Source organism: Acinonyx jubatus, chromosome C1 (genome assembly GCF_027475565.1).
Source record: "Acinonyx jubatus isolate Ajub_Pintada_27869175 chromosome C1, VMU_Ajub_asm_v1.0, whole genome shotgun sequence".
NCBI classification, from domain to species: Eukaryota; Metazoa; Chordata; class Mammalia; order Carnivora; family Felidae; genus Acinonyx; species Acinonyx jubatus.
In genome coordinates this window covers 11,371,522-11,398,144 of record NC_069381.1, presented here as the reverse complement: position 1 = coordinate 11,398,144, position 26,623 = coordinate 11,371,522, and the positions used below count along the sequence as shown (strand labels likewise).

Below are 26,623 nucleotides of genomic sequence, written 5' to 3'. Positions count from 1 at the left end.
TGCTATTTTCACTCACAATATGAGTAGCTCTAAGGCAAATAATAGTAAGTAAAAATAAAGTAAGTAGGGAAGGTTAGAAATTTAACTACAGAAAAATACTACTTTGTTTTGTCTCCTTGTTCAGCAGACTAATATATATGTTGGTTTCAAGGGCTTGCACATTTATTTCAAATCATCCAATAAGGAAATTCAGGAGCCCAATTTTAATAAATATATACACTGAAGGAATTTGCAGACTACAATGCTTACTCTAAATGCTGTGGACTAATTAACTACAGCTCAAACACTAGATTTTTTAAAGTAACAGAGAAATACACCGTCTCCAATTGGATATACTAGTTTTCAAGAACTACTGCAAACATTTTTTTAAATTTTAGCAAAATTTCAAAGGAGAAGGTGAGACTTAGAAGACCATTTGGAAAAACTTTCACATTACCACTATCCTTATAACTTGTATATAAATTTTCCCAAAGCATGAGTGCTCACAGGATTAAAAGTGTCTCATAAATCAAGGCTGAATTCGCTTCATGAGCATACCAAACAATACAATGCCTGAGCAATCACCAGTCTACAAGAAAGGTAGTTGGAAAAAGGTGCCCTCTACACAAGTCAAACACCACCATCCTTCCGGGCACTGAGCCCTGTTTTCCTCTAATCTGCCAGAGACATTCTACTCAGGAAGTAAAAAAACAACATTTCAAGCATTCTATGTGATTTTTTAATGCTATTTCTCAAGATAACTGATTTTTTTTTTTTTAAAACGTACAAAAGCCCATCATGAAAACAGATTATCAAAATTATAACATTCAAAATCAGAGATGTTTCTACATAGAAACTGGCTAGGCTCTAAAAAAGAAACGACGTAGCAATGATGTAAGGCTAGGGTGAGTCAAATCTGTTTTAAGTCTAAAAATATATCTAGTTATAGAATACTAAAGAAATGGAAACTCTTCCACTATATTTGTATTGTGTCCCAAAAGTAAAGCTATCCAGATACATGTAACACATAACATACATTCCAGAGATTTAAGCTCAGAAAACCACTGAAAGAAGACCTTTGAAATTAGCAAAACCAAAATACATTTTTAAATAGGTCTCATTCTTTGACAAATTTTTTACATAAGCTGCTACCCTGCTCTATATCTGCACAATCTTTAACGTATTCTCAGTAACTGGACATGGGAAGAACCTGAATATGCAATTTACTTATTATCTACAAATAAGATATAAAGAATTTTAGATTCTTTAAAGGGCTCTATTCGTTTGTTCATTCTAATTCAGGCAATCATCTTTGCATACACCTCTCTTACAACTAAAAGACAGCAACCAATTGTTGTGTAACTCCTCCCTTCCCCCCTTCCACCCAGCTAACATACAAAGGAAAGGACTTTCTCTATTGTGCAAATTCAGTCCCTGCAATAGATCTTTGTTAACTAAAATCTGATTCAGAAATAGTCCTCATTTAGTTTTTTTCAACCAGCATATTAAAAGCTGTAAAGATAATGAACACAACAAATGTGTTCTTATTGCAAGAGGGTAAAGCCAAATTTTGAAAATGCCCTGATTACACTTTAAAGATTTGGTCATTCTTTAGTATGGAAGAAAAAAAGCCAGATCAGCATCCTTCTCTCAATCTATTTTTCACCAAAAACACTGATCAAAATGTAAATAATAAAAAAAAAATTTTTGGTTCTGACCCTTCCCCCCCCCCCACAAGTACCTCTAAACTGCCAGCTCCCTAAACTAACTGGCTTAATCTTAAAAAAAAAAAAAAAAAATTACTACAAAAGCCTAATCAGTGTTACAAGAATAATCATTTTGAAAACGTTTTATATAATGTATTCCCAGTATACACCTCTTAATCCTGTAAAACACTTATCAGTTAATGTAATTAGCTAGGGAAAGGGAAAAAGCTGGTAAAAGGCATTGTAGGGTTTCTCGCATTTTGATTTCTAGAAAACACCAGAAGTGAGCATCCTTAAATTTCCTTGCAGAGCTGTCATTCTGGTACAACTACCTTTTTATCCCTTTTACTTAAATTACTCAAATTTCATTTTCCTCCCGGTAGCAATCACACATTTTACAAAACATTTTTTACAACAGAGATAAAACGCTTTGAATTCCTCCAAACAGGGTCCATTTAGCTCCACAGCTGGAGAAGCAAAAACATTTCTTGTACATGTTTAAGAATAAACAAGAAACCAAAAATGGAGATTACCTGTCAGTAGGAAGTGGGAGAATGGGAACTGGGAATCCCGAGGTCAGGGGTGAAGGGGAAATTTTTCTCTATAAATCTTTTAGTCTTTGAATCCATAAGAATGCAATGCCTATTTAAAGAAGGACGTTTGTTTAAAGTTTTTAAACATCGCTTTTAAAATAATGGAGTTTGGTGGACACACGGTCTGCACAGTTTTAAAATAATCTGCTTTTATCAGCAGCATCTGCTTTTGCTCTGCAATAGGTGAGATACTCCTTTAAACGCAGTCGCGAGCACTGTGCCGGCTAAGCCCTCTTTAATACAGTAACGTTCCTCCAGACCTCGGCTTTCGAAGGCAGCTCGCATCCTCCGCCCCCTCCTCCCTCGGTGCATTCTGAGATCTGCTCGGCTGATTCCCACATAAAGTGGGTCCTGGCCGCCATTTTAGAAAGTCATTCACACAAGCCGGACCGCAGCACCAACCACTTAAAAACCTCCCCAAACTCCCCTGCACGATTTCCTCTTTCCTTTCCCTAACCCCTCATCTTGAGAGGAGTCAAACTCCCTGCAATAGGCATGCAATGTCTCTGGAATGTGCATAACGCGAAATGACACGTCCGGCCACAGAACACTGAGGAGCAAAGCGAATGCTGCAATGCACGTGTTTGCACGTCGGTACAGACGAATTTCCCAGGCAGAGACCCACAGACAAAGCCCACCAGGTGTTAAAAGTGACCACATCTAAGTGGTTCTTCCACTCCAATAATCTGCACCTCCAAGATTTTCCCACTAAAGCAGTGAAGATACTGGGGCTGTGGGTGGGGGTAATGGGTGGAGCAGCGCCAGGAAGAGAAAGTTCCCATCTGCCTCCCAACTGAGCCCAAGGTCTCGATCCCCTTTATCACAATGGACAGAGGTGAGTTTTTGCTCCCTGCCTCGCCCTGTCTGGTTTCTCAGCACAACGTAGTAAACACCGGGAGAGTCCCTGGAAGCGCGCCTCCCCCAGCCCTGCCTAGGACAGCGCTAGCAGGTTATGAATGGCCTCACTATTGCCGGCTCCTTTTCACACGCGGACACGCGCAGACGCGCGCTCCAGCGGTGAAGATTTAATACCCCAGTAACAGCAACCACCAACAGAATCAATGATCCTCCATTTAAAAGACAGAGTGGAGCGCTGCTGCCTCTGCTTCCATTTCCTTATCCAAGCAGCTCCAGAGCAAGCGACGCAATCTATTTTTCCCATGGTGACTCACTAATAAGGGCGCTCCATAATTTCCTTCACTCACTAGATAGTAAGGGGAATTAAGAGGAAACCAAACTTAAAATCTTTAAGGATTTTGAATATCGGGAAATACAGTAATTTTCAAAGGCAATCATAGATTTGCTACAGTCCTTCTCATTTTGCACCAAGCCTAAGTAAACCGTCACTTCCAGCATTTGATGCCGAGGACTCTATCCGTTACGGTACACGTATGTTTCACAAAGAAAGCAAGCGCCTAAATACTACTGTAGAGGAAAGATGGATCAAAAACAACAGATTCCTATATTTCACACACAAAACACATTCTGGGAAGTTTAAAAAAGCAGCTACGTGTTCTAATCTTAAAAGACTTGCTTTTTCCTAACCACCGAGTAAAGAACTCTGGGTGGGAGGGAATCTCTTTTCACAGGCGGCCCCTACGCGCTAACCCGGCGCGGCCCCGGAGGCAGAGAGCCTGAGGCTTTCGGGCTCCGACGCGAACTGGGTACCGTCCTACCTGAGGTGGGCCTTCCCCGGCAAGCCCTCGGTCCCCACCGTCCTCCTCGCCCAGGGACCCCAGACGGCTGAAAGCGGCCAGGAAGGCGAAGGAGCCAAAACAGGCGCACCAACTTATTTTCAGACACCATCCCCTCCAGCCAACCCCGCAAAAAGAAAAAAAAAAGGGGGGGGGGAAACCAAAACACAGAAATGAAAAAAATGTGCGCTTGCTATTTCCCTTTAGTTTCTAGATCTGTAAGTCCTTGGTGAGAGGTGTCTGGAACCTCGTAGTGTCTCCCCAATTCTGAGATGCACCTACACCACCTACCAAGACTTCTGCCTGGGTCAAACCTCTCCTCTCACACAAACCCCTCTGTAGGTCAGACATTTCCATCAGTCCGCAAGGCGAGGAGCGGGCGCTGCTGCGGGACTCCGGCGTTGGCCGCGCCGGGTTGGGGGGTCCCTAGTAGACAGGGGTCCGGAGCGGCGGCGCGCAAGGATGCGACCCACCGCCGCCCGGCCTGAGCGCGGGCACCCTCCCGGCGCCGGCTCCGGGGAGGCCGGGCGACAGCCTCCTCCTGGCTAGGTAAGGAGAGGGCGGCAATGGGGCCGCGCCGCCGAGGCCGAGGCCCAACGCCGCGACGCGGGCCGAGCGGCGACCAGACAGCCGCGCGCTCCTCGCACCCGTCCGTGGGTCTGGCCCGGGTCCCCTCAGCAGTTCCGCGCACCACGGGGAGGGGCCGGCAACGGGCCGGACGGGCAAGCAGCGCCTGAGGAGAAAGCGCGGCCCCGGGCCGCGTGTCACTCACCGTTTGAAATGCTCGATGATCTTCTCTTCCCGCACATTCTCCGGTAAGTTGCCCACCCAGAGGTGCCTGGTTTCCCGGACCATGCTGGGCGGTGTGCCGGCGACCGCTGGTGCGGGTTCTCCCTCGCCGGCTTCGTACGAGCCCGTCAGCGCCGGGAGGCGGGCGCCGGGGCGGCGGCGGCGGCGGCTGCGGCGGTGGCGTCGGCAGCGGCGGCGGCTCCTCCGGCTCCCCCCCGTGCAGAGACCATCCCTCTCCCCCAGGTTCTGACTCTCGGGCCTCGCAGCTCCGCTCTGCCGCCACCACACACCCGAAGCCGACCCTCGCGCTCCGGCGGCGCATGCGCCCGGGCGGCGGCGGCGGCGGCGGGCGGGGGAGCGGGGAGGAGGGGCGAGCGGGACCCGGGCGGCAGCGACTACGACGAAGCTGGCGCTGTGGCAGCCGGACGCTTCCCACCGGCGCGCGCGGCCCGCCTCCCTCGCCGCGGGCGCGCGCGCGTCCGCCCTCCCGCCGAGGCCGAGGCGCCGAGTTCCTCCCAGCCGGCGCGCAGGCGCGCGGGGGAGGGAGGGACACGGGGTCGGAAAGGAACGCTCGCGCGCCGGGTCCCGGTGCGCAGGCGCGCAGTCGCGCGAGGAGCCGGCCGCGGGGCGGGCTCTCAGTCAGGCTTGGGGCTCTGCGCGTGCGGGGGCAGAGACGGCCTCCAGCCCCTCGAGCAGGGATCCCAGGCGCCGGTCTGGAGGAAGAAGAGAGAGAAAGGGGGTTGGTTTTGATAGGGCTGCGTGTCAAAGCGGCTGCCAGTGACCCTCCTAGGAGAAGCCAAGACTTCTTCCCCTGCTCACCCTTCGGCCAGGAGCTGGCGGTTTCCGGGCAGTTGGATCCCCGCCTGCTTGGGAAAGTGTCAGAACAGGGCCGCCCTTCTCTCTGCCCAGCGAAGCAGTGACAGCTTCACAAACCCATTCCTCTCAAGAATCATTAGCTTGTAACGTTAAGCAACTTTATTTTATATAAGATTGCGAAACCTTCTGCAAGCTATCCTAGCTGATCGTTACAGGATACCAGGAATAGAACTGAAATGAGAAGGCTACGTATCTAATATTGTATAAAGGATTCATATAGAGATTTACTGTAATTTAACATTTAAGCATAGAAATGGATCAGACCTCTGGCCTTTCCAGGCCTAAAGGCCTTTAAAGACCACAGTAGAACTTTTATATCAAGACCAGTTTGCAACCCTGGAGAAAACCCACAAAATTAAGGCAATTGTACTGAGTCCAGAAAAATGGAATTGTTTAAATTTTCTTTTCCATTTTTTATCTACAAAAATAACGTATCAAAGGCGTGGAGCTTCAAGTACATACCAGATTGTAAATATTTGGTCTCATTCACTGTCTCAAATAGGAGCCAACTTACCACCAAACTATGCTGTTTTGAATTGAAAAATATGGTCACCATAATCAATGGCACTAATACCCGGATCACCTGTGCATAATTAGTTTCTTTCGTTCCCACAGACAGTAATGCTCCCAAGTAGTTTTGTTGTTGTTTGCCACATAGTCTAACGTAAGTTTCTTAATGATTGTCAGACTTAGAGTCACATCAACTGTCTTGTATTTGGTTTAATAATGGTCTATACTAAATAAATAATCTTGATCTCAGCAGGTCTGATGAATTGAGATAATCTCTCCTCTTTTTAGGACGTTCAAAAGTCTAAGCAAGCCCCCACTTTAAACAGTTGCAACAATTACAGTAAAGATGTCCTAGCTCAGGAGCTAACTTTACCATCCATTTGAAATGATTTTTGGAATTTTGACAAGTTACTTCTCAAACTTCTAGATTCTAAGGTAATTTAACTAGTTTTTATGCTATTTTTCTAGCTTATGTTTACATTTTTTCTATTTCAATTTTTTTTTTTTTTTTTTTTTTTTTTTTACTGTTTGGGAACTTCAGTAAGTCAGAAACAGAAAGAGGTGGTGGCAAAGAGTTAGAAACAGAAAAGCCCTACCCTAATAGTGGCACTCATTCATAATTTAGTTAAGGTATTAGTGCCACCCCAGAGGTTCGTCTTGTCTTCATGCAAATCAGTCATTAAATGAAATGGAAATGTGTGTTCTTGAAAATATTCTGGAATTGATTTCTCAGTAAAAGCACATCAAACCACATTCAGATGTAGGATAAGTCATTTACATTTGGCCATTTCTCTGTCACATCAACTATCACATAAGGAGTGTCAGGCCAGCACCCTATTAACCTAAACCCCTGAACTATATAGCCCTGTATATACAGATGCAGTTAGCGTTGAACTAAAATGCATGTTTCCATGAAGCATGAATTTCAATATAAGCAACCACAATTTGAAACACATTTTAAAATATGATGTAAATGATTTATTTAAAACCTGATAGGCTATGAATTAGCTGAAACCTCTTGGGAAAGACCAAAGTGTCACCATGAAGAACAGAAGAGATTCAGCTCAACTGCATTAAGAGGGGCAACTAACAAAGACGAGGATTCAGAAAATAGGGTCTTGCACTTAGAGAAGGGGATATCTCACCTTGAATGCAGACTTCAGTTAAAATCATGCTGAAGAAAAATTCAAGGGCTGAAAAAAAAAGGGGGGGGGGGCTTTTAGATGCAAAATCAGGAGAGACTAATTAGAGTAATTATTAAATATGGTATCCATCTAGGACTCCCACAGAACAATAAAAGGATAAACTAGAACAAAATAAGAACCAGTTAAGATGTTTTATACTACTTTCTGCACGGCACAAGAATTAGGTGACATTAAGTGAAAATTAAAGCAACATGTTTACCAACTAAAATTTTTTTTAACATAACACAAATTGTTAAGCAAAATTGAATTAAATTCTCCCAAAGACCTTTACAGATCACAGACTGTCAAAAAGATTAGGTACAAATGTCAAATTAAGAGAGTATCAGTTCTTGTTTTGCCAGAGATTTACCAAACTGAGAAACAGTCTCTCTCTAACAAGATTAAGGCTATAGCAAAATCCCATCAAATGTCATTTGATACCACCTTATACTCAGGATCTCTTGAAGTGTTAGTCAGAATACCTGTTGGGCACCACAAATAGCAACCGAAGTATTCATGTTAGTTTCCTGGGCTTTTAAAAATCTGATGTGTATTTCTAAAAAGAGAATTCAGTTTATAAAATGTCAACATACATCAACTAAATAGATATATAGATTATTTAATGAATAAAACAAATTTCAATTCTTATCTGTTCAAATTCTTAATGTGCTCCTTTGATGCCAAAATATATATATATACACTATATATGTGTATATATAGTATATATATGTAGTATTTATATATATTGTATATACACATAGTATATATATAGTATATATGCATATAGTGTGTGTGTGTGTGTGTATATATATATATATATACTACATATATAGTGTATATACATACATATAGCAATTTAGGTAGGAAGTCTGTCCATCTCTGTTAAAGTTAATAGTTGCAGGTTAAAAATATTGCCCATATTCCTTACTGATTCTTTCAGCATAACAAACACTGCTTGACCATGAATTGAAAAACACTGAGGAAAAAAACATTGATGGTATGAATGAGAGACCGTAATGTATAATGGAATAACCCTTGGATTAAGAGTTAAAAATTCCAGTTCCAATTTTGTCACTGGCTATATGACCTAGGCAAATCAATTAAATCCTCAAACGTCTCAATATCCTTATCTGCAAAATGAAGATAAAAAATATGCTTTCTCTACCAAAAATGGTTGCTAGAAGTATCAAAGAAGATAACATATGTAAAAGAATTTGGAAGAAACACACCATAAAAATATCACAAATACTAATAAGTTGACCACTAATTTCATATTTACATCAAAAATAAGCATCAGTTGGGGGCCTGGGTGGCTCAGTTGGTTGAGCGTCCGACTTTGGCTCAGGTCATGATCTCACGGCTCGTGAGTTCGAGCCCCGCGACGGGCTCTGTACTGACAGCTCAAGAACCTGGAGCCTGCTTCTGCTTCTGTGTCTCCCTCTCTCTCTGCTCCTAACCCACTCACATTCTGTCTCTGTCTCTCTCAAAAATAAATAAACATTAAGAAAAAAACTTTTTAATAAAAAAAAAAAAGCATCAGTTGAAAGAACATACTATTACCAATTTTCACAGTTATAGCCAAGTCCTATAGTCAAATCAAAATGCACTAATTGCATATTAAGTGTGCAGTTTCTGGTTTTTGTGGGTTTTCGCTGACTTTTTCTATTGCAAATCTCCTAATAACAACAAAACTGGTAAGTGCATGCCCTTTGCACAGCCCCAAATCAAGTATTTGATTTTTTTTCAGTGCCTTTCATTTTTATTGGCAATGTATCAGGAAACACTGGGAAAGCTTTTCTCTGTTTCTGTCCTTGTTACAAAATATTTACAAAAGCAGAATTTCTTCATAAGCACTTATCTTTGTATGTTTTCAATAGCAAGGCAACCCACTCTGTTATTCTAGTTTTTAAATTATTTTAACAATAACTGATGCTCACTGAAAAAGATCAAAAGTAGGTTGCGATCTCTCCTTTCATCTATGATAAGTGGATAGTGAAGTGAATATCCTCATTTAAGTATTACAGATAATTCAGAAAGGTAACATTAAAGCAGAGCCATTTGCAAAAGGAAATTAAAATAGATGTTTTTAATCAGGTCTTACTTTCACACTGTGAGGAGCTCCCATATTTAACATGCTAGATGTGCTCAAAGAGTTCAGTCATGCATAATGGAAGCCCCGTTGGAGAAAGCATCTGAGCCTCAAACTCGGGCTTTGAATGCTACCCCAGCCAATAGAGCAGATAAATTAATATCAACATTTGAGCAGGAGGACAGAATCGTTACCAGATATTTAACAAGATTTTGGTTACAAATCTAGTCCCAAGCAATTAAAACTAAACTATTTCATGACAACACATATACTTAAGATACAAGCGCTTGTTTCTAAAGGCATCATGTAAAAATACATTAACGGGCTCTAAAATGATCAAAGCCTATTTGACAATACAAATTCCTTCTATTATTAGAAACAGTTTTCCAAACAGTAGAAATGAAACAGACAACACTGCTATATTATTCTCAGAGTGTTTGACATATTGCTAGTTCTGAGAGTCAACTGGCGAAAGGCAGACTTGTCCATTAACAGACTTATTTTGATACAGCAGGCTCACTCTGGTGGAATTATATATACATAAATTATCAGAACTTCCATCAATTGAACATTAGCCAGCTAGCTCTCTAAATCATTCTTTCAGCAGGCTAACATTTCATCATCTATTTTCCTGTTCAACCCTCTAAGAAAGCTCAATAATTTATCCCACGTTTTTAGTTTTCCAGAAACGAATGTAATGGCTGATATTTTCTTATAAAAAATCAATTCGTATGTTTCTACCATTTCCCAGGAAAGTTGCTAAAAGTAACTTTTTTCCCTCTATGAGGAAATACTGCTAATGTACCTAATATTTACAATTACGAACACGATTTATTAACATTTATGGCATTGGAAAAAATGGACTGGGAGGATATTTTCAAATATATTAATCACAGCTGTGCCTATGTGGTAGAATTTTTTTTTTTTTTTAATTTTAATTCTACTAAAGTTAACAGCCAGTGTTAGTTTCAGGTGTATAATACAGTGATTCAGCAATTCTATACGAGTGCTCATGATGACAAGCGTACCCTTAATCCCCTTCACCTATTTCACCCATCCCCTCACCCACCTCACCTGAAATTTAAATTTTTAAGAAGTTTTTTTTCATCTATATTTTCTTAAAATTTTCTTCTACACCTTCTTCAGTTAACATATACTGCTTTTATAATTAGAAAAAGCTGTAATAAAATGACTTTTTCGAAGTCAGCATCTGGGTTACTTCAGTTAAGGGTTTCTCTGAAATGTTGATGCTGGACTCTACTAAATTAACATATTTAACAGATCCCATGTGAACAAAATGTTATTCACTATGTTAATTCGGAGATTTCATTCAACCTTTTAAACCCCTGCTGCTAATCCTCATGGGAGAAAAGACTAACCCTCTTCACTAGAAGTGCTATACTTTAATCAAAACACCTCATGTATTGCAGATTGTAACTTTTAAACATCAGGAAGTCAGAATACAAATCATGCAAATCAAGGCTACTGATTAATTCAAAGACTACTATCAAAGTATAGTTGATGGAATCTCAAAAACAGTAATACCAAATAAAATGTGTTTAGTAACTTGTTATATAGGTTTTGAAATTTTCAGCAGACTCGGGATTTAAGCTTCCCTGCTCTAGTTTGAAGTAGAAAATTTAGACAAAAAATTATTTATGTACTCCTTCAAAATGTTTTGAAAACTGTTTCCATTTCAATTCAATTATTATTGTTTGATAATAATGCCTCTTTAAATCACATCACTGCCTCGAATATTTTGCATTACTCGTCAGGAGGGTAATGATTGCTAATTTTATATAATTCGACATTAGAAACCTTTTGGCTTAAGATAAAACCACACTATTTAAAGACAAGGTAGGACATGATGCCTTGCTGAATTAAATACTGGAATTATTTTTCAGGCTTTAAAAAATTAAATTTCAGTATTTTGATGGAGGCACTCGTTGAATTTTTTTCACGCCATATACTACAAGAGTCATGGAAGCCACTTCTTACACTTCTTTTTGGTAAATACTTTGGCTGAAAAGAGAATGCCTCAGGATAACTCTTAAAGGATGCTTGATTAAAATGGTCATTAAAATGGTTTCTCTAAGAAAACAGAATCATTAAGAGTCAGAACTAAAGACTTCACGGTATACTGTAGTTAGCTGGCAGAAGGGGCAGGGTGGGATGAACTACTAAAAGGGGTCTATGTTCTCCCCACCACACAAGATGATATAAACACACACCCAAGCATAAACCTTTCCCTTAAATTCACTCGAAAGTGGCTTCAAAACGGGGTACTCTTGTCTTTCACAATTTTCAACTTAAGCATATATATCGTTCCCCTTAGGATCAGTTTCCAGAGATCCTAATTATTAGACCCCAATAAGAACTTTGTTTTTATGCCTATTTAAAATTATAAAGCGTACAAATAAATGTAAAAAAGCTTTAAAAAAAATCGGGGGTGCCTGGCTGGTTCGGTGGATAGAGCATGAGCATGCGACCCTTGATCTTGGAGTCTTGAGTTCAAGGCCCAAGTTGGTATAGAGTTTACTTAAAAAAAATAATAAAAACATTGTTTAATTACAAAACGTACAAACAAAATCTTCCCCTTATTTAGTGGTGTTGCCCTTACTTTAGGGACTTTGACTTCAAAGACTCTCATTAACCATAATTTGTTAGGATAGAATCTCTAACCGAAATTCTGCGAATTCAAAGGACAGTTAATCTGGTCATTTCCAAGCTTCAAATTACAGCCTTGTTAGCAGGGGGAGAATTCTATTGCTTGCCAGTGCCTCAACGCAGCCTCTGGATAGCTTTTCATATACTAAGAGTTGTTAGGAATCTGGCACCAACTCAAAATTCCCACCAGGAAGAAAGATCTTCCTTCCTTAGGACCCACTGCGTGGCTCCGCCCAGAGCCTTGACCTGACCTGACCTCGGACTTTGCGTGGTCAATGGTGCACGCGCACCTGCGGGCAACTTAGCACTGCCCAACAACTTCAGAGGCAAAATGAGGCTCTCGACCATAAAATGTCTGTCTCTAGGAGCCCCCAAGGTGCCTTCCTCGCGAACAAGCTCCCTCTTTTAAACCTTACATCTATCAGGATCTGAAGGTACGTTACACGCTAAACGAATATCGGAAGGCAATTACTCCACCAGTGAAACGAATGTCCTTCAAAAGGGGGCAAGGAAACAAAGCTCAGGACTGGAGACAGCAGACCTCCATGCCCTGCCAAGGGAACCTCACTTAGCCTGCTGGATTTCAGAAACGGGCTGGCATGGGGAGCGGATTACAAGGCAAGATAAAAGAGCTGGGGGGGGGGGGGGACTTTAAGAACCCACAACCCTGGCAGTAACTTCCACACTTCTAAGGGGACAGGAAAAGAAAACTAAAACCAAAGGCACCTTGAGAAACACTAAAAGCTGTTACTATGGTTACCACTCGGCGAGCTCAATTCTGCCCAGAGAGACCGAGCAGTACGCCCGGGCCCTTTGTCCGCATCCACACACCAAGCACAAACCTAGCGGCCAGCCCCACCAAAGGCTTACGTCTGCAACCGAGGGAGGCGTTCCAAATAAAGGACACCTTTATTTTGGTTTAGTGAGCAAGAACTGCAGGCAGCGCCTGAGGGAAGCCGGCGCGGCCACCACCTTGTCCCTGAGCCAGGGCTATTCCCGCCCCCTCCCCGTTTGGAAAAGGCTCCACCACACTTGCAGGCACCGAATCCGGTCAGGAGCCGGACCAAACATGGCGCAGGCAGGCGTGGAAGGGAACCAACCAGACACAGTCCGAGCTCATCCCTTCGGCACAAAGGGAAGGCTCAGCTCCAGGAAACCCGCGAACAGAATTGTTAACCCCTCAAGACGCTACAGTTTCCCCGAGTGGGAGCTGAGGAAACAGTGAGTAGGACGCAACCGAGTAGCTCAGACGCACTTCATAGCGAAGACGCTACCGCAACCGGCGCGGAGAACACAGCTCGGCGGAGACGACCTGCTGCGCAGGCGCGCGGAGCAACGACGCGAGCGCTTCGGCCCTGCCCCTCCCCCCCTCTTCTCTCAAAGGCCAGGGGAGTTGCCCCAACGCGCTGGCGCAACGACGGAACGTGGGGGGGGGGGGGGGGGGGGGGGGAGGAAAACCTGTTCCCTTCATTGTGAGAGCGAACGGCCCCGCCCCGCACGCGCGCGCGCACGCCCCACTCTCACACTTGCACACGCGCGCGCCGAACTTGCCGCCCAATCCGGCGCGCATGCTCCGGGAGGGAGGCGGCGGCGGAGCCTGCGGCTTTTTGGTGTTTCCCTGAGAAGTTTCTGGAAAGACGGAGCCCAAGGGAAGCTGGGGGATGGGGAGCACAGGGAAGCGACCGTTTGAGAGAAAGAAAGCGAAACATCCAAAACACACCGACACCGCCCAGCTTCCATCCATCACGTCATGGCCGAGGCAAAGCCCAAGGCCACCAAGACCCTCACGCCACGGGGCGGGGGGGGGAAGCTTGGGGACTGCAGCAGCCGCTCCTTCCTCTGCCTGTGCCCAGCCCCGAGACCCCTGACCACGGGGAGAAGGGAGAGGGCAAGGGGGGAGCGATGAAAAATCTAAAACGCTCACTGGAGGTTTGCGTGGGGTGCAAGCCGACATCCGCCCTCTGGAGCTGCCCGTGCACTCTTGGGCCGCCCGTGGCTCTCCTCTGGGTCTCGAGCGTGGGCTCCGCATTGAGATTCTACGCGGCTGCCGAAGTGCTGGTTCGGGAACTCCTTAACCCCTGTTTCCTCAATCTCCCCCTCATTTGGGGGGGGGGTGTCATTTGGTCCCTCTTCCTGTCTTCACTTTGATGGCCAAGAGCTAAAGCTGCGGGCGTGCAACACTAGAAAGGGGTGCTCCCTGCCCGCGCCAGCCCGAGGAGCGTCTTGGGCGGGCAGGGGTCGCCTGGCTGTTGTGCGACGTTCAGTTCTTTCCAGGTTTTGGCCCCTTAAGTGAGAGCCTCCGGCAGTGGGGCAAGTTTGGAAGCGCAAAGGCGGCAAACGCACAAAGCGCCGCCTGGTTTGCGGAGTCGAGAAGCTGCCGCCGGAGTGTGGGGCGCGAAGGCGTACCGGTGCCCAGGGAGGATCGCCCCCGACCGCCACCACAAGGAAGCCCGGGCGGGCATTGTCGCGCTCGGAGGGCGGAGGGGGGGGAGCGGGGAGAGGCCCGCGGCGCCTTTTATTTCTCCGTCGGCGCCGGCTCGGGACTTGGCGCGGCTGCCATTTTGTGGCGCGGCCGCCATTTCGCGGGGCCGAGGGGGCAGCGGGACGGGGGAGGGGCGCGCGCGGCCGCGGCCGGCGGGGGGCGGGGCTGGCGACGGCGCCCGGGCAGCCCCCAGCAGCGAAGGCGAGCGCGTCCCCTTTGTTCTTCGCCTCTGGGCTGGGGCTGCGCCGCGGTGCCGCAGCGCTGCGGGCGCAGGGCGTGTGCCCCCCCCCCCCCCAGCCGCGGAGGGGCGTGCGCACAGTCCCAAGTCCCCCCTGCCCTCTGAGCCCTTCCAAAGGGAGGCCCGTCACCCCTACCCTCGCTCGGTGAAGGGAGTGCGTTTTGTCGGGCCGTGCCCCGAACACCACCGTGGGAAGCCGTGGTTCACCCTGAGAATGAAGGCGCTTTGGGAGCCTGGTGCGGTGGGGGTAGCAGATCGGTGTGGATGCCACTGCCTTGAACCGTAGTGGCGCCCCGCAAATAGAAGAGTGCCGGGCCACGCGAGCTGGGAGACCTGACAAAGGTGCCGAGCGCTAGCGTAACCGAGAGGTCGGGCTCTTTAAAGAAAGAAGAGTGTCTTTGAAGTGCTGTCGGGCGGGAGGAGAGCCAGACGTTGCCGTTCATTGGCCGGCCGCGAGGCACGCACTGCGCAACTAGTTTCTGATAGGTTTTATGGCACATTATTTCGATCTGAGCCATAAACTGGAACAATAGATTGGAATATTTTATTTCTGTCTGTTGAGAACATTTTCCATTTCGCTTCTTTTTTAAGCCCCTTACGAGTATGTAAATAGCAAATTGACTTAATAAAATATTACGAGCCTTCCAGTGTCATTTCGAATCCTGAAAGAGCTATTGTTTTTCTGATTTCAAGGGAATATTAAAATGTGAATCTTGGCATTTTAATGTTCACTTTGCGGCTGGAATCAACAAAGCCAGGAAATTCAAGAGTAATGCTTCTATATTTGTCTTCCAGTCTTTGCGATTTGTGCAAGGTATTTTTGTTTAATGGGTTTGGGTGGGTTTTGTTTTTTTTTTTTTTCAGTTTTGTTTTTCTTCACAGCAACATGAATTCATAAGCGAGCCAGCCTTTTCTGGCTCAGGTCCCCATGCCTTTTGGTGTTACAGCTACAGTAGGATTGATTCCCCCTCCCCTTACTATGTATAATTGGGGGGGGGGAGGGGGCTGGTTATCTGTTTTAGTAATAGGGGAGTTAAACGCATAATGATAGGATGGAAAGTTAAAAAAATATATTATCGTTGAGGGAACAGATCAGGATTTGATGGCTTCCAGATAAAAAACATTTTAGGAGTAGCTGTTAGATCCCAAATTTTGTCTCCATTTCAGTATGACTAAAAACACTGCCTGGAATTTTAATTTCTTATACTCTATCTCAATATTCTGCAAAGCACAATATGTTTTTTGTGTATTGAGAACTTATGAAATATATTGTTTTTAAAACACTGTCACTTTTTGTTTGTACAACCAAAATTAAGTAGTATGAAACTATTAGCTTTATTGGGAATTAGGACAGAATAAGGCAGACAAAACATGCCTTTAAGAGCTAGGCAGTTGAAATTTATAGAGTGATTACACAGTCCTTTCACTTTGTAGAGCTGTAGAAGGATCTGTTTTAACAATTCTGATCCCTACAATTTGTTTTTATTTATAAAACATGTTATTTCCCACCTTTAACTCTTACACTTAACACGAAAAGCACACCCCCTTTCTGTACAAAATATTTGCAGTTTGTATTTTCTTTAGAGTGGGTGCTATTTAGCACTGTTCACCTGTCCCTTATGACCAGTGCCATACATTTGCAAAACAGTTGAACAGAAATTCAGGAAGCTTCTCTCCCATCCTAATGTTGGTCTCAAAAACATGTTCCAACTTCCTATGCCAAAAGGCTAAACAGTGTTAAACAGGTGGGCTTTAAATGTGCAGAGCCAAGTTCAAATAAGCAGATTCTGAATTACAACAATCTCATGATCTGCCTGCCCTTGGAGTTAAAGTGCTTTGTATGTCGTCCTAGGACTGGTTTCGTTTAGTCAAACCACACAAGACTAGAGAATTCCACGATCACCAATCCATTGTTCCTATAGAGTTCTTTCTTTTTAAACTGAGCTGCTTAATTTGTACTGTTTTGTGTTCCCTGAAGAAAGATTGGATGTTCACCAGAACCTTTAATTAAACCAAGATTCTTATAGACAGCCAGGGCAGAATCAAAGTGGTATTTGCTAGGCCCTTGGGCTTATTTTTTTGACGTTTGGTGAAGATCGTGTGCAGCTTTTCTAAACAACATAGAAACACTGAAGATCTCTAGCCATTGTTACAGGAAAGGGCAGTTTTCATGCCAAATTCTAGCATAGGAGAGAATTTAAAACAATAACAGTAATAACCTTTTCCTGGTAAGGATAAATAAGCTCTTCTAGAGACTTTAGTAATATGGGAAGTTCTTGAAAATATTTTGGCAGCAGTGAAGCACTCCCACGTACTGGAATAGTCTTCCCCTTTGAGGCAAAACTCAGAAATTCAGCACTTCAGAAGTACTGGAGTTCAAAGAACAAATCTTTGCGGCCAACAGTATGTTTCTTAGGAAAATAGAAACACGTCTATGAAAATAAAAAAGACCCTGGAACAACCCAACATTTGTCTTGCCAGAGTACAAGATTCCTGGTAATTGTGCAGTTTGTATGAAACCTGTAGATTTAACATTTTGGCGTCATGGTTTAGATGGCCTGTAGAGACAATACATCAAAAAGACTTCTGGGGGCGCCTGGGTGGCTCAGTCGGTTAAACGTCTGACTTTAGCTCAGGTCATGATCTCACAGTTTGTGGGTTTGAGCCCCTCGTCAGCCTCCGGGCTGTCAGCACAGAAGCCTGCTTGGGATTCTGTGTCTGCCTCTCTCTCTGCCCTTCCCCCGCTCATGCTCTGTCTCCTTCAAAAATAAACACTAAAAAAAAAAAAAAAAAAAAAAAAAGTCTTCTGAAAGTCAAGCTCTTTATTACTTTGTTTATGTAACAAATAAGTTTTGAGCATCAACTTCGTGCCACATCCTATTCCAAGTACTTAGGATATATTGCTGAAGACAGCAATCAGATTGCTATTCTCATGAAGCTTAGCTGGTTTGGGAAGGGGGGTGCAGGGGGGATGGTGGGAGGGGGAGAAGAGGCAATGAATATAATCCACAGGAAAATGGGGCACCTGGGTTGCTCAGTTGGTTAGGCCTCCGACCTTGGCTCAGGTCCTGATCTCACGGTGCGTGAGTTCAAGCCTCGCATCGGGCTGTGTGCTGACAGTTTGGAGCCTGGAGCCTGCTTCAGATTCTGTGTCTCCCTCTCTCTCTGCCCCTTTCCTGCTCACACTCTCTCTCTCTTCCTCAAAAACAAAAAAAAACTTAAAAAAAATTTAATCTACAGGAAAATAATAGCAACAGTAAGTGCTAGGGTGAAACTATAGAGACACATAATAAATGAAGTGGGTGTTGCAATTGAGATGGGGTGGTCAGAGTGGGCCTCATTAAGAAGGGACTTGAAGGGTGCCTGGGTGGCTCGGTTGAGTGTCTGACTCTTGACTTCAGCTCAGGTCGTGACACCAGGGTCGTGGGATCGAGCTCCATGTCCGGCTCCACACTGAGTATGGAGCCTGCTTAAGATCTCTCTCTCTCATTCTCTCTCTCTCTCTCCCTCGCCCCTTCTGGCCCCTCCCCATCTCGCACGTGCTCTCTCTCTTTCTCTCAAATAAAAATTTAAAAAAACAAAAGAAGATACTGGAGTAAAGACTGGAAGAAACTAAGGGACCAAACTGGCTATTTAGGGAGGTGATTCCACAGAGATAGAACAGGAAGTGCAAAGGTCCTCAGGTAGGAGCATGACTGGCACGTCTAAATCTAGCAAGGAAATCACTGTGGCTGGAACAGAATGAACAATGGAGAGAGTGTAAGAGATGATGAGGTCAGAGGTTAGGGGAGTAGGGGCAGGTCTATAGAACCTGGAAGGCCACGGGGGAGGACTTTCGCTTTGAGTCCGCATGGAGGTGTTGCAGAGGTGACTTGGGTTTTGAGAGCTATTGAGAATAAGAGGCTAAGGATAGAAACAGGACCCCATGCCGGGGCTCTTTCACTAATCTAAGAGACGGGGGTGGCTTCGGTGGCTAAGGGTTCCTGGATGTATTTTGAAAGCAAACCAAGAAGGCCTTGCTGATGGATTGAACATAGAGTTGATAAAAAGAGGAGCCTGAGGTTTTTGACCTGAGCAACTAGGAAGATTGAGTTGCAATCAACTGAAATAGGGAACACTGGCTAGAACCGTTTTATAGAGGAATATGAAGAGCTCAGTTTTAGATCTGTTCAGTTTGAGATAGTTATTAGATGGAGACATTAGGTAGGTGGCTGGATATGGGTCTCGAGTTCAGGAAGAAGTTCTGAAGATCTATATATTTATATATTATTCAGGAGATCTATTATACACACCTATATTGTGTCTGTGGGACGGTGTGAGAGAGAGAGTGGGAAAGAGGAGAGGGGAGGGGAGAGGGAGAGAGAGAGTTGGGAGTTGTCAACATATGAATGGAATTTAAAGTCTGAAACTGGATGAGATCACCAAGGGAGTAAGTGTAGTTATAGAAGAGAACCAGGAAAGCCCTGGGGCATTTTGACGCTTAAGAAAGAGATCTCAGAAGTCAGTAACTTGCAAAGCAACTGAGAAGGAGCAAACCAGTTAGGGAGGAGAAAAACCAAGAGAGGGTAGTGTCCAGGAAGTCAGAAGAAGAAACTGAAGGAGGAGAGAGTGATCTGTTGTGGGATGCTGTGGTGAGGTTAAGGTGAGGCAGGATTGACTGTTGGAGCACCGTGGAGGTCTTTGGCGACCTTGACAAGAGAAGTTTTGGTGGAGTAGTGGGGCAAGAGCCTGCCTGGACTACATTGAAGAAAAAAATTAGTGAGTCTGGAATCACTTTGGGAAAAGTCCTATGGTGGATTTGGAGGGGAAGATGCCAGGGGTGGTGATGGTTGAAAGTACCTTCAGTTTCAGAAAGTTCCTGGATCTTTTAGCTTTGCCTCTGTCCCATAATGGCATGATCCGGATACACTTTCTTTGGAAAAGACAACTACTTCCTATAAAATCTGCAAATTCTCAACTTGGAGTTTGGTCAACACTTGGAAGAATTTGGTCAGTAGGACAAGGAATCTAGCAGAGAGCTTTTCCTGGAATTTATATAACCATCAATGCTCACCAGCAGTCTGGAGTGCTTAGAGATACAGCCAAGCAGACTTTGCCCTGCTTTCTCAAGCATGTACCTCAATAATCCCTGATGACTCTGCAGCTTTTGTTGGACTTCCTGTAAAAAGCCTTAGACCAATGATGGCAAAGTGACTCTATCACAAGAATGGGAATGCCCTAAGAGTTAAGTGCCCCTTTCAACAGGTTTCCTGTACCTGTCATATTGGAGACTGCTTGAGTAACAGCAATTGCCAGTGAATGACAGTTAACAAGATTGGCCGTGTGCTTTATTTGAAAACGTATTTATCATCCTGGGCTTGAGCTCCACCGTTAGAATCCTGCATACTGATAAATATAGTTAAGTTAAAATTTTTATTTTCAATACCTGGTCATTTCTTATAGGAGCATGTGATAAAATACAGATATAAAATATTATGTATATATTAGCCTAAAACATGTATGCTGAATAGTCACCTTTGAAACCATCTTTATTTGGAAGCATTTATCAATTTGGATGAAGCCTAGAATATTATATGATTGAATTTATATTTTCTTTTTTTTTTTTAATTTTTTTTAACGTTTACTTATTTTTGAGATAGAGAGAGACAGAGCATGAATGGGGGAGGGTCAGAGAGAGGGAGACAGAATCTGAAACAGGCTCCAGGCTCTGAGCTGTCAGCACAGAGCCCGACGTGGGGCTCGAACTCACGGACCGCGAGATCATGACCTGAGCCGAAGTCGGCCGCTTAACCGACTGAGCCACCCAGGCGCCCCTGAATTTATATTTTCTAATACTCATGAAACACTGCACCGGCTAGCTTATGCAGTCTTAAACCATTTTTCCCTTGTCCTGGCCCACACAACGCTTGCATCAGTTACCCTGATTTGCCCTGTAGTGATCCATTTGGGGGCCAAGGAAGACCGTCTCCCTACAATAGAATATCAGAATATCAGAATATCAGAATCCTAGGCCAGTCTGATACATCTGCCTTGTGGGACTTTTTCACACCTCCTGAAAATCACTGATGTAGAACTTAAATATAGCTGAGGCACAAATGGTCTTTTCCTTTACAAACCAGTTAGTTGACTTGAGATTTATTTCTAATGGTATGAGTGCATCAGTTGCTGGCACAGAGGATATGTCATAAATAATTGACTTCCTTGAGAGGTCCAAGACTACTACATTTTTTAAAAGACATATCTCCTTTCTTCTTATTTATTTATTTATTCATTCATTTATTCACTTATTTATTTTTTAGTAAGCTCTATGCCCCAATGTGGGACTTGAACTCACAACCCCAAGATCAAGAGTTGCATGCTCTACTAACTGAGGCAGCCAGGCGCCCCATATATACTTTCTTACTTTAAAAAAAGTATACCAATAGCCAAATTATGGAAAGAGCCTAAATGTCCATCAACTGACGAATGGATAAAGAAATTGTGGTTCATATACACAGTGGAATACTATGTGGCAATGAGAAAGAATGAAATATGGCCTTTTGTAGCAACGTGGATGGAACTGGAGAGTGTTATCCTAAGTGAAATAAGTCCTACAGAGAAAGACAGATACCATATGTTTTCACTCTTATGTGGATCCTGAGAAACTTAACAGAAGTCCATGGGGGGAGGGGAAGAAAAACAAAAAAAAGAGGTTAGAGAGGGAGAGAGCCAAAGCACAAGAGACTCTTAAAAACTGAGAACAAACTGAGGGTTGATGGGGAGTGGGGGGGAGGGGAGGGTGGGTGATGGGTATTGAGGAGGGCACCTTTCGGGATGAGCACTGGGTGTTGTATGGAAACCAATTTGACAATAAATTTCATATTAAAAAATAAATTAACTAAAAGTAAATTTTAAAAGTATAGCATCTATTATATTGGAGAAAATGAAATTATTTGTACAAATATCATGCTGGATTTTTAAACTTTATTTATTTATTTTGAGAGAGAGAGAGAAAGAGAGCACAAGCTGGAGAGGAATAGAGAGGGAGAGAATCCCAGACAGGATCCACACTGTCAGCACAGAGCCCGATGTGGGGCTCAAACTCAGGAACCATGAGATCAGGACCTGAGCCGAAATCAAGAGTCAGACGCTAATCGGAGTAAGCCACTCAGGTGCCCCATGCTGGATGTTTCTAACCATTGATTATAGTTCTGCCTTTTGAAGAAAAACAGAACCAGTTTTGGGGTTTTTTGTGACAAGTCTTCTGGATATTTGAATTTCCTTATCTTTGTGTGAACCATCCTTACATTTGTTCAATAGATACTTGATTGACATTTAAATTAGAGAACGGGAGGAGTTGGCTGTAAAAGGAGAACAGAAAAATGGAGAGGTAGCTGGTGAGGGAAGAGTGGCTGGGGAAAATGGGATCTAGGGAAGTGTGCTTGTTTTTAAGATGGAAGAAATTGCAAGACTCTTTTATACCAGTGCTTATACGGTGGATAACTGATGTGGGCAGGAGAGTTTGACCGGATGCAGATTCTTAAGTAGGGGAGAAGGACTGCATACAGGAAGGAACTGGCTTTGGATAGGAATATAAAATGGTTCATCTGTCTCAGCCAATTAAACGGAACATGCACTTTCCCCATGGGGGCCAGTGTGCAAGGCTGTAAACAGTCGCCTCTTTGGTAGTGTGGGCAGAGTGTTGCTTGTATGATTTGCCTTAAGGGACCTTGGAGACCGTGGACATTCATGTCTGATCTCAGGCTATCTCCAATCTAGACTCCAGACGTACGCAGGGACCTTTGGAAAGCCTCAGGGCACAGTGACCAGGGTCCACACTGGCCCAGTCATCATGTCCAAGCTGCAGAACAAGGAGCATATGATTCAAGCTCTAAGCAGGGCCAAGTTCAAGTTCCCTGGCGGCTGGCAGATCCACATCTTCAAGGAGTGGGGTTTTACTGAGTTTAATGTGGACGGATTTAAAGACACCGTGGCTGAAAAGCTCCCCAGGTGGCTGTGGGGTCAAATACAGCCGCAGTGGCGGCCCTCTGAACAAATGGCGTGCCCTGCTCTCTGGAGAACCTTGGCAATGCCCCCTCTTGAGGCAGCCCCATCAATAAATCTTAGTCCCTTCCTGTCCAAAAATAATAAATTGATAGGTAGATAGAAATAGTTCATCTAAAAAAAAATAATAAATTGATAGAAATAGTTCATCTAAAAAAAAATAGTTCATCTAGTGAGAGACCAGAAGCTGTAATACATGGATGTAAAATGCTGGTAAACAGATGTGGTTGAACAAGTCTATACAAGAAATGCCACGATACACTAAGAGACAGTGTCAGGACCAGGAAGTTATCTACGCTTCATTTTCCCCGACTGAATATGAGAATAATGATACAGCACACCAGTCAAAAGGTTTCGATTTACATCCTATATTCTTGGTCATGTCTCTTAAACGGTTTTGACAAGATCTTTGTGTGGCTTTGCCACTAAACTAACCTAATGTCTGGCAAACAGTAGTTGTTCAATAAACATTCGCCAAGTTAGTTTCAAAACCAGAGTTGTTTTGAAGATCCAGTAAAACAAAGAATGGATGTAAAAAAAAGTGCTTTGTAGTCTGAGAAATGCGATTCACATCCAAGGTGTTTATGTTCAAGAGAGTCAGGATAAAGTTCACTGGGGTTTTTTTGACTCCTTAAATGAGAAACATTATGTAAATGTGGAAACATGGTCATTGTTACGGAGACTTTTTTTTTTCGTTTTAAAACAATTTTTTAAGTTTATTTATTTATTCTCAGAGAGAGGGTGCGTGAGCAGGGGAGGGCCAGGAGACAGCGAGAGAGAATCCCAAGCAGGCTCTGCACTGACACGTAGCCCGATGCAGGACTCAAACTCACAAACCTGTGAGATCATGATCTGAGCCAAGATCAAGAGCTGGACGCTCAGGGAGCCTAGGTGGCTCAGTCGGTTAAGCATCTAACCTTGGCTCAGGTCATGATCTCATGGTTCTTGAGTTCAAGCCTTGTGTCAGGCCCTGTGCTGACAGTTCAGAGCCTGGAGCCTGCTTTGGGTTTTGTGTCTCCCTCTCTCTCTGCCCCTCCCCTGGTTGCTCTCTGTCTCTCTCTCTTGAAAATAAATAAACATTAAAAAATTAAAAAAAAAATAAAAAAGAGCCAGATGCTTAACCAACTGAGCCATCCAGGCGCCCCATAGACTTTTTTTTCCCTTAGAGGAATAGAGCAAAACCTAAAGTGTCTGTGAACTAGCTTGTCAACTTTGGCCTTTTAACCCGTGTAATGTCACAGAATTGACAAAGTATAAAAAGGCCAAAAAACCTAAAACCATCTAAGTCAGCCAGCTGTATACGAGTGTCATAAAGTTCCAAGTTACATTTATAATACTGAGCACATAAGTATTGTATTACCTTTCCTTTTCTTCCTTCCTTTGTTTTGCCTTGTTTCTTGGTAGATTATAATTTCCAAAATAAATACAAATTGGGGATGTGGATTTACCTTTCCAGGTAACAATAAAGTTTCAAATTTGTTGATGTTTCTGCTGAGAATTTTTTTTTTTTTATTAAGAAGATTTTTTTTAATGTTTATTTTTGAGAGAGACAGAGACAGAACATGAGTGGGTTAGGGGCAGAGAGGGGAAGACACAGAATTCAAAGCAGGCTCCAGGCTCCGAGCTGTCAGCACAGAGCCTGACGCAGGGCTCGAACTCACGAGCTGTGAGATCATGACCTGAGTTGAAGTCAGACGCTCAACCGACTGAGCCACCCAGGCGCCCCACTACTGAGAATTTCTTAAGGTACCCAAGTACACCAGTCTATTTTCATGGTAAATCTATACGATCTTCACACATATTGTAGGACTGATGTGGACCAAAGCTCTAGCTGATAAGAATAACTAAGAAAAAAAAAATCCCATTCAGTGCATATGTATTTTCTTACCAGGATTACAGGAGGTAATATACTTGAGCCCTGGAGTTTGAAAGCAATTTCCTATATGCTATGATTTGTTTGTTTGTTTTTAATATATATATTTTTAGGTAAACTCTGCCCCCAACATGGGGCTTGAACTCATGACCCCAAGAGAAAGAGCCTCATTCTCTATCGACTTGAGCCAGCCAGGCACCCCACGCTAAGTAAGGTTTTATTCCCTAGGAGAAGCTCTTATCTGTGATTCTGACAGAATATCTGCGAGGAGAAGTAAATCAACTCAATGCCATCATTTTCAATTTTTCGTCATTATCACTGGCGATTAGATATTACATAATTAGCTACGGTCATACAAGAGGATTCAGCAGAGCAGTTTAGGATTAAATTTAGGAATTAGACATTAGGAACTCACCAGGATCCCATAAGTGTTTTTAAGTGTTGTAATACGGGATGCTTAATTAGACCTCCAGCCTAGTTCCTGCTGTTACCCAGCACCGGGCCTTTTAGGATTACCTAGGAAAAAAAATACTCAGTTCTCAGAAAATCTCAGAAGTCACGCTCAGGCTGAGGAAAGATATTTGCTGAGTAATGCAGCTCAGTCCCCTTCCTTGTAAAGCCGGAACTGCCATATGTGTTTTTTCCAATTAGCCCCACCAGATTTCTTCTAGGCATGATTGGGTGTCCTCGAGCCAACCATTCTGCCTCTGGGGATTTACGCATTCTCGGTGAAATTTCTCTACACCATCTGATGTGATAGTCTCCCTCTACAGGTTTCCTGTTCTGGGTCACATTGAAGGATTGTGCCACCTGGTCTTAACCTACTTCTGTCTCCCGCTGCCTCGGTAAAGAACAACAGTGTTGACCTCCACAGAATGGATCTGCCCTCACAGTAACACCCGTCCACCTTGCACCTTGCACCGGCCACCTTTTAATCGGGAGGATCCCCAGACCCGCTGCAAACATTAATTACGCTTCATAAATACCTCACTGATACTAGGCTGCAAGCCCCAGTAGCCCCATTTTATGATTAGGCTTCCCCAAATGAGATGGAACCTTTGCTTCAGCCCGCTCAGAACAGGGACAAATCTGGGTCATGAGCACAGCTCCCCTCGCCTACTTAAAACTGCCCCTAGGGCTGTAGGAGAACTAATTTTCTCCCCATGCTCCCCCAATACCCAGAAAGTAGTGTTTTTATTTTATGTTTTAATTTTTTTATTCATTTATTCATTTTTGAGAGACAGAGAGAGAGCATGAGGGAGGGGCAGAGAGAGAGGGAGACACAGAACCTGAAGCAGGCTCCAGGCTCTGAGCTGTCAGCACAGATCCCGACGCGGGGCTTGAAGCCATGAACCATGAGATCATGACCTGAGCCGAAGTCGGACACTTAACCAACTGAGCCACCCAGGCGCCCCTGTTTTGGTTTGTTTTAATGTATGAGTGTTTCTCTCTGAAATGCCTATCTTTCTTTTGCAGCTGATTTGGAGCCTGTGACTGCTTTTCTGAGCAGTGGGGATTTTTTGTGTGTGCTGTGGGGATTTTTTGTGTGTGCTGAATTCACCTTTGGCAATTTGTTTACAATGAAATGAAGGTGTCTTACATTTGCACTCATATGTATGTATATCATCACCAAAACCAATTCAGGCCCTTCTGGCCCATTCTCTTTTTTCCCTTCCTTTCTTTCTTCCTTCTTTCCTTCCTTCCTTCCTTCCTTTTCTTTCTTTTTTTTTTTTTTTTTTAGGGACAGGACCATATGATGATTCAATTTTGGTTCTCTTGGATAAGAGGTTGCACTCTGGAGTCACCTTAGCCAGGGCTGCCCTCTTGAGGTTTACATATGCAGCCACTCATTCTTTTAATGTATTTTTTTAAATAATATATATATATATACACATATATT

The 26,623-nt window shown here is 43.8% G+C and overlaps 1 protein-coding gene and 1 non-coding gene across 5 annotated transcripts in view; one reads left to right on the top strand and one right to left on the bottom strand.

Moving 5' to 3' along the window:
- SPEN (spen family transcriptional repressor) overlaps positions 1-26,623 on the bottom strand; it is a 124,671-nt gene that overhangs the window by 85,132 nt on the left and 12,916 nt on the right. Inside the window, exons 2-4 of one of the 4 annotated variants that reach the window (XM_053207582.1) lie at positions 25,139-25,239; positions 7,293-7,340; positions 4,745-5,474 (exon numbers count right to left, since the gene is read on the bottom strand). In XM_053207582.1, coding sequence (XP_053063557.1) covers positions 4,745-4,827 — 83 coding nt within the window. In that variant the 5' untranslated portion in view covers positions 4,828-5,474; positions 7,293-7,340; positions 25,139-25,239. Of the gene's footprint in view, positions 1-4,744; positions 5,475-7,292; positions 7,341-13,342; positions 13,415-14,011; positions 14,649-25,138; positions 25,240-26,623 lie in introns of those variants that run through there. The other 3 variants (XM_027060319.2, XM_027060318.2, XM_053207589.1) reach the window with 3 other exon arrangements.
- Positions 22,397-22,528, top strand: LOC113599673 (small nucleolar RNA SNORA70). The gene has a single exon (XR_003420587.1). It is a non-coding gene; the product is annotated as a small nucleolar RNA SNORA70 (small nucleolar RNA).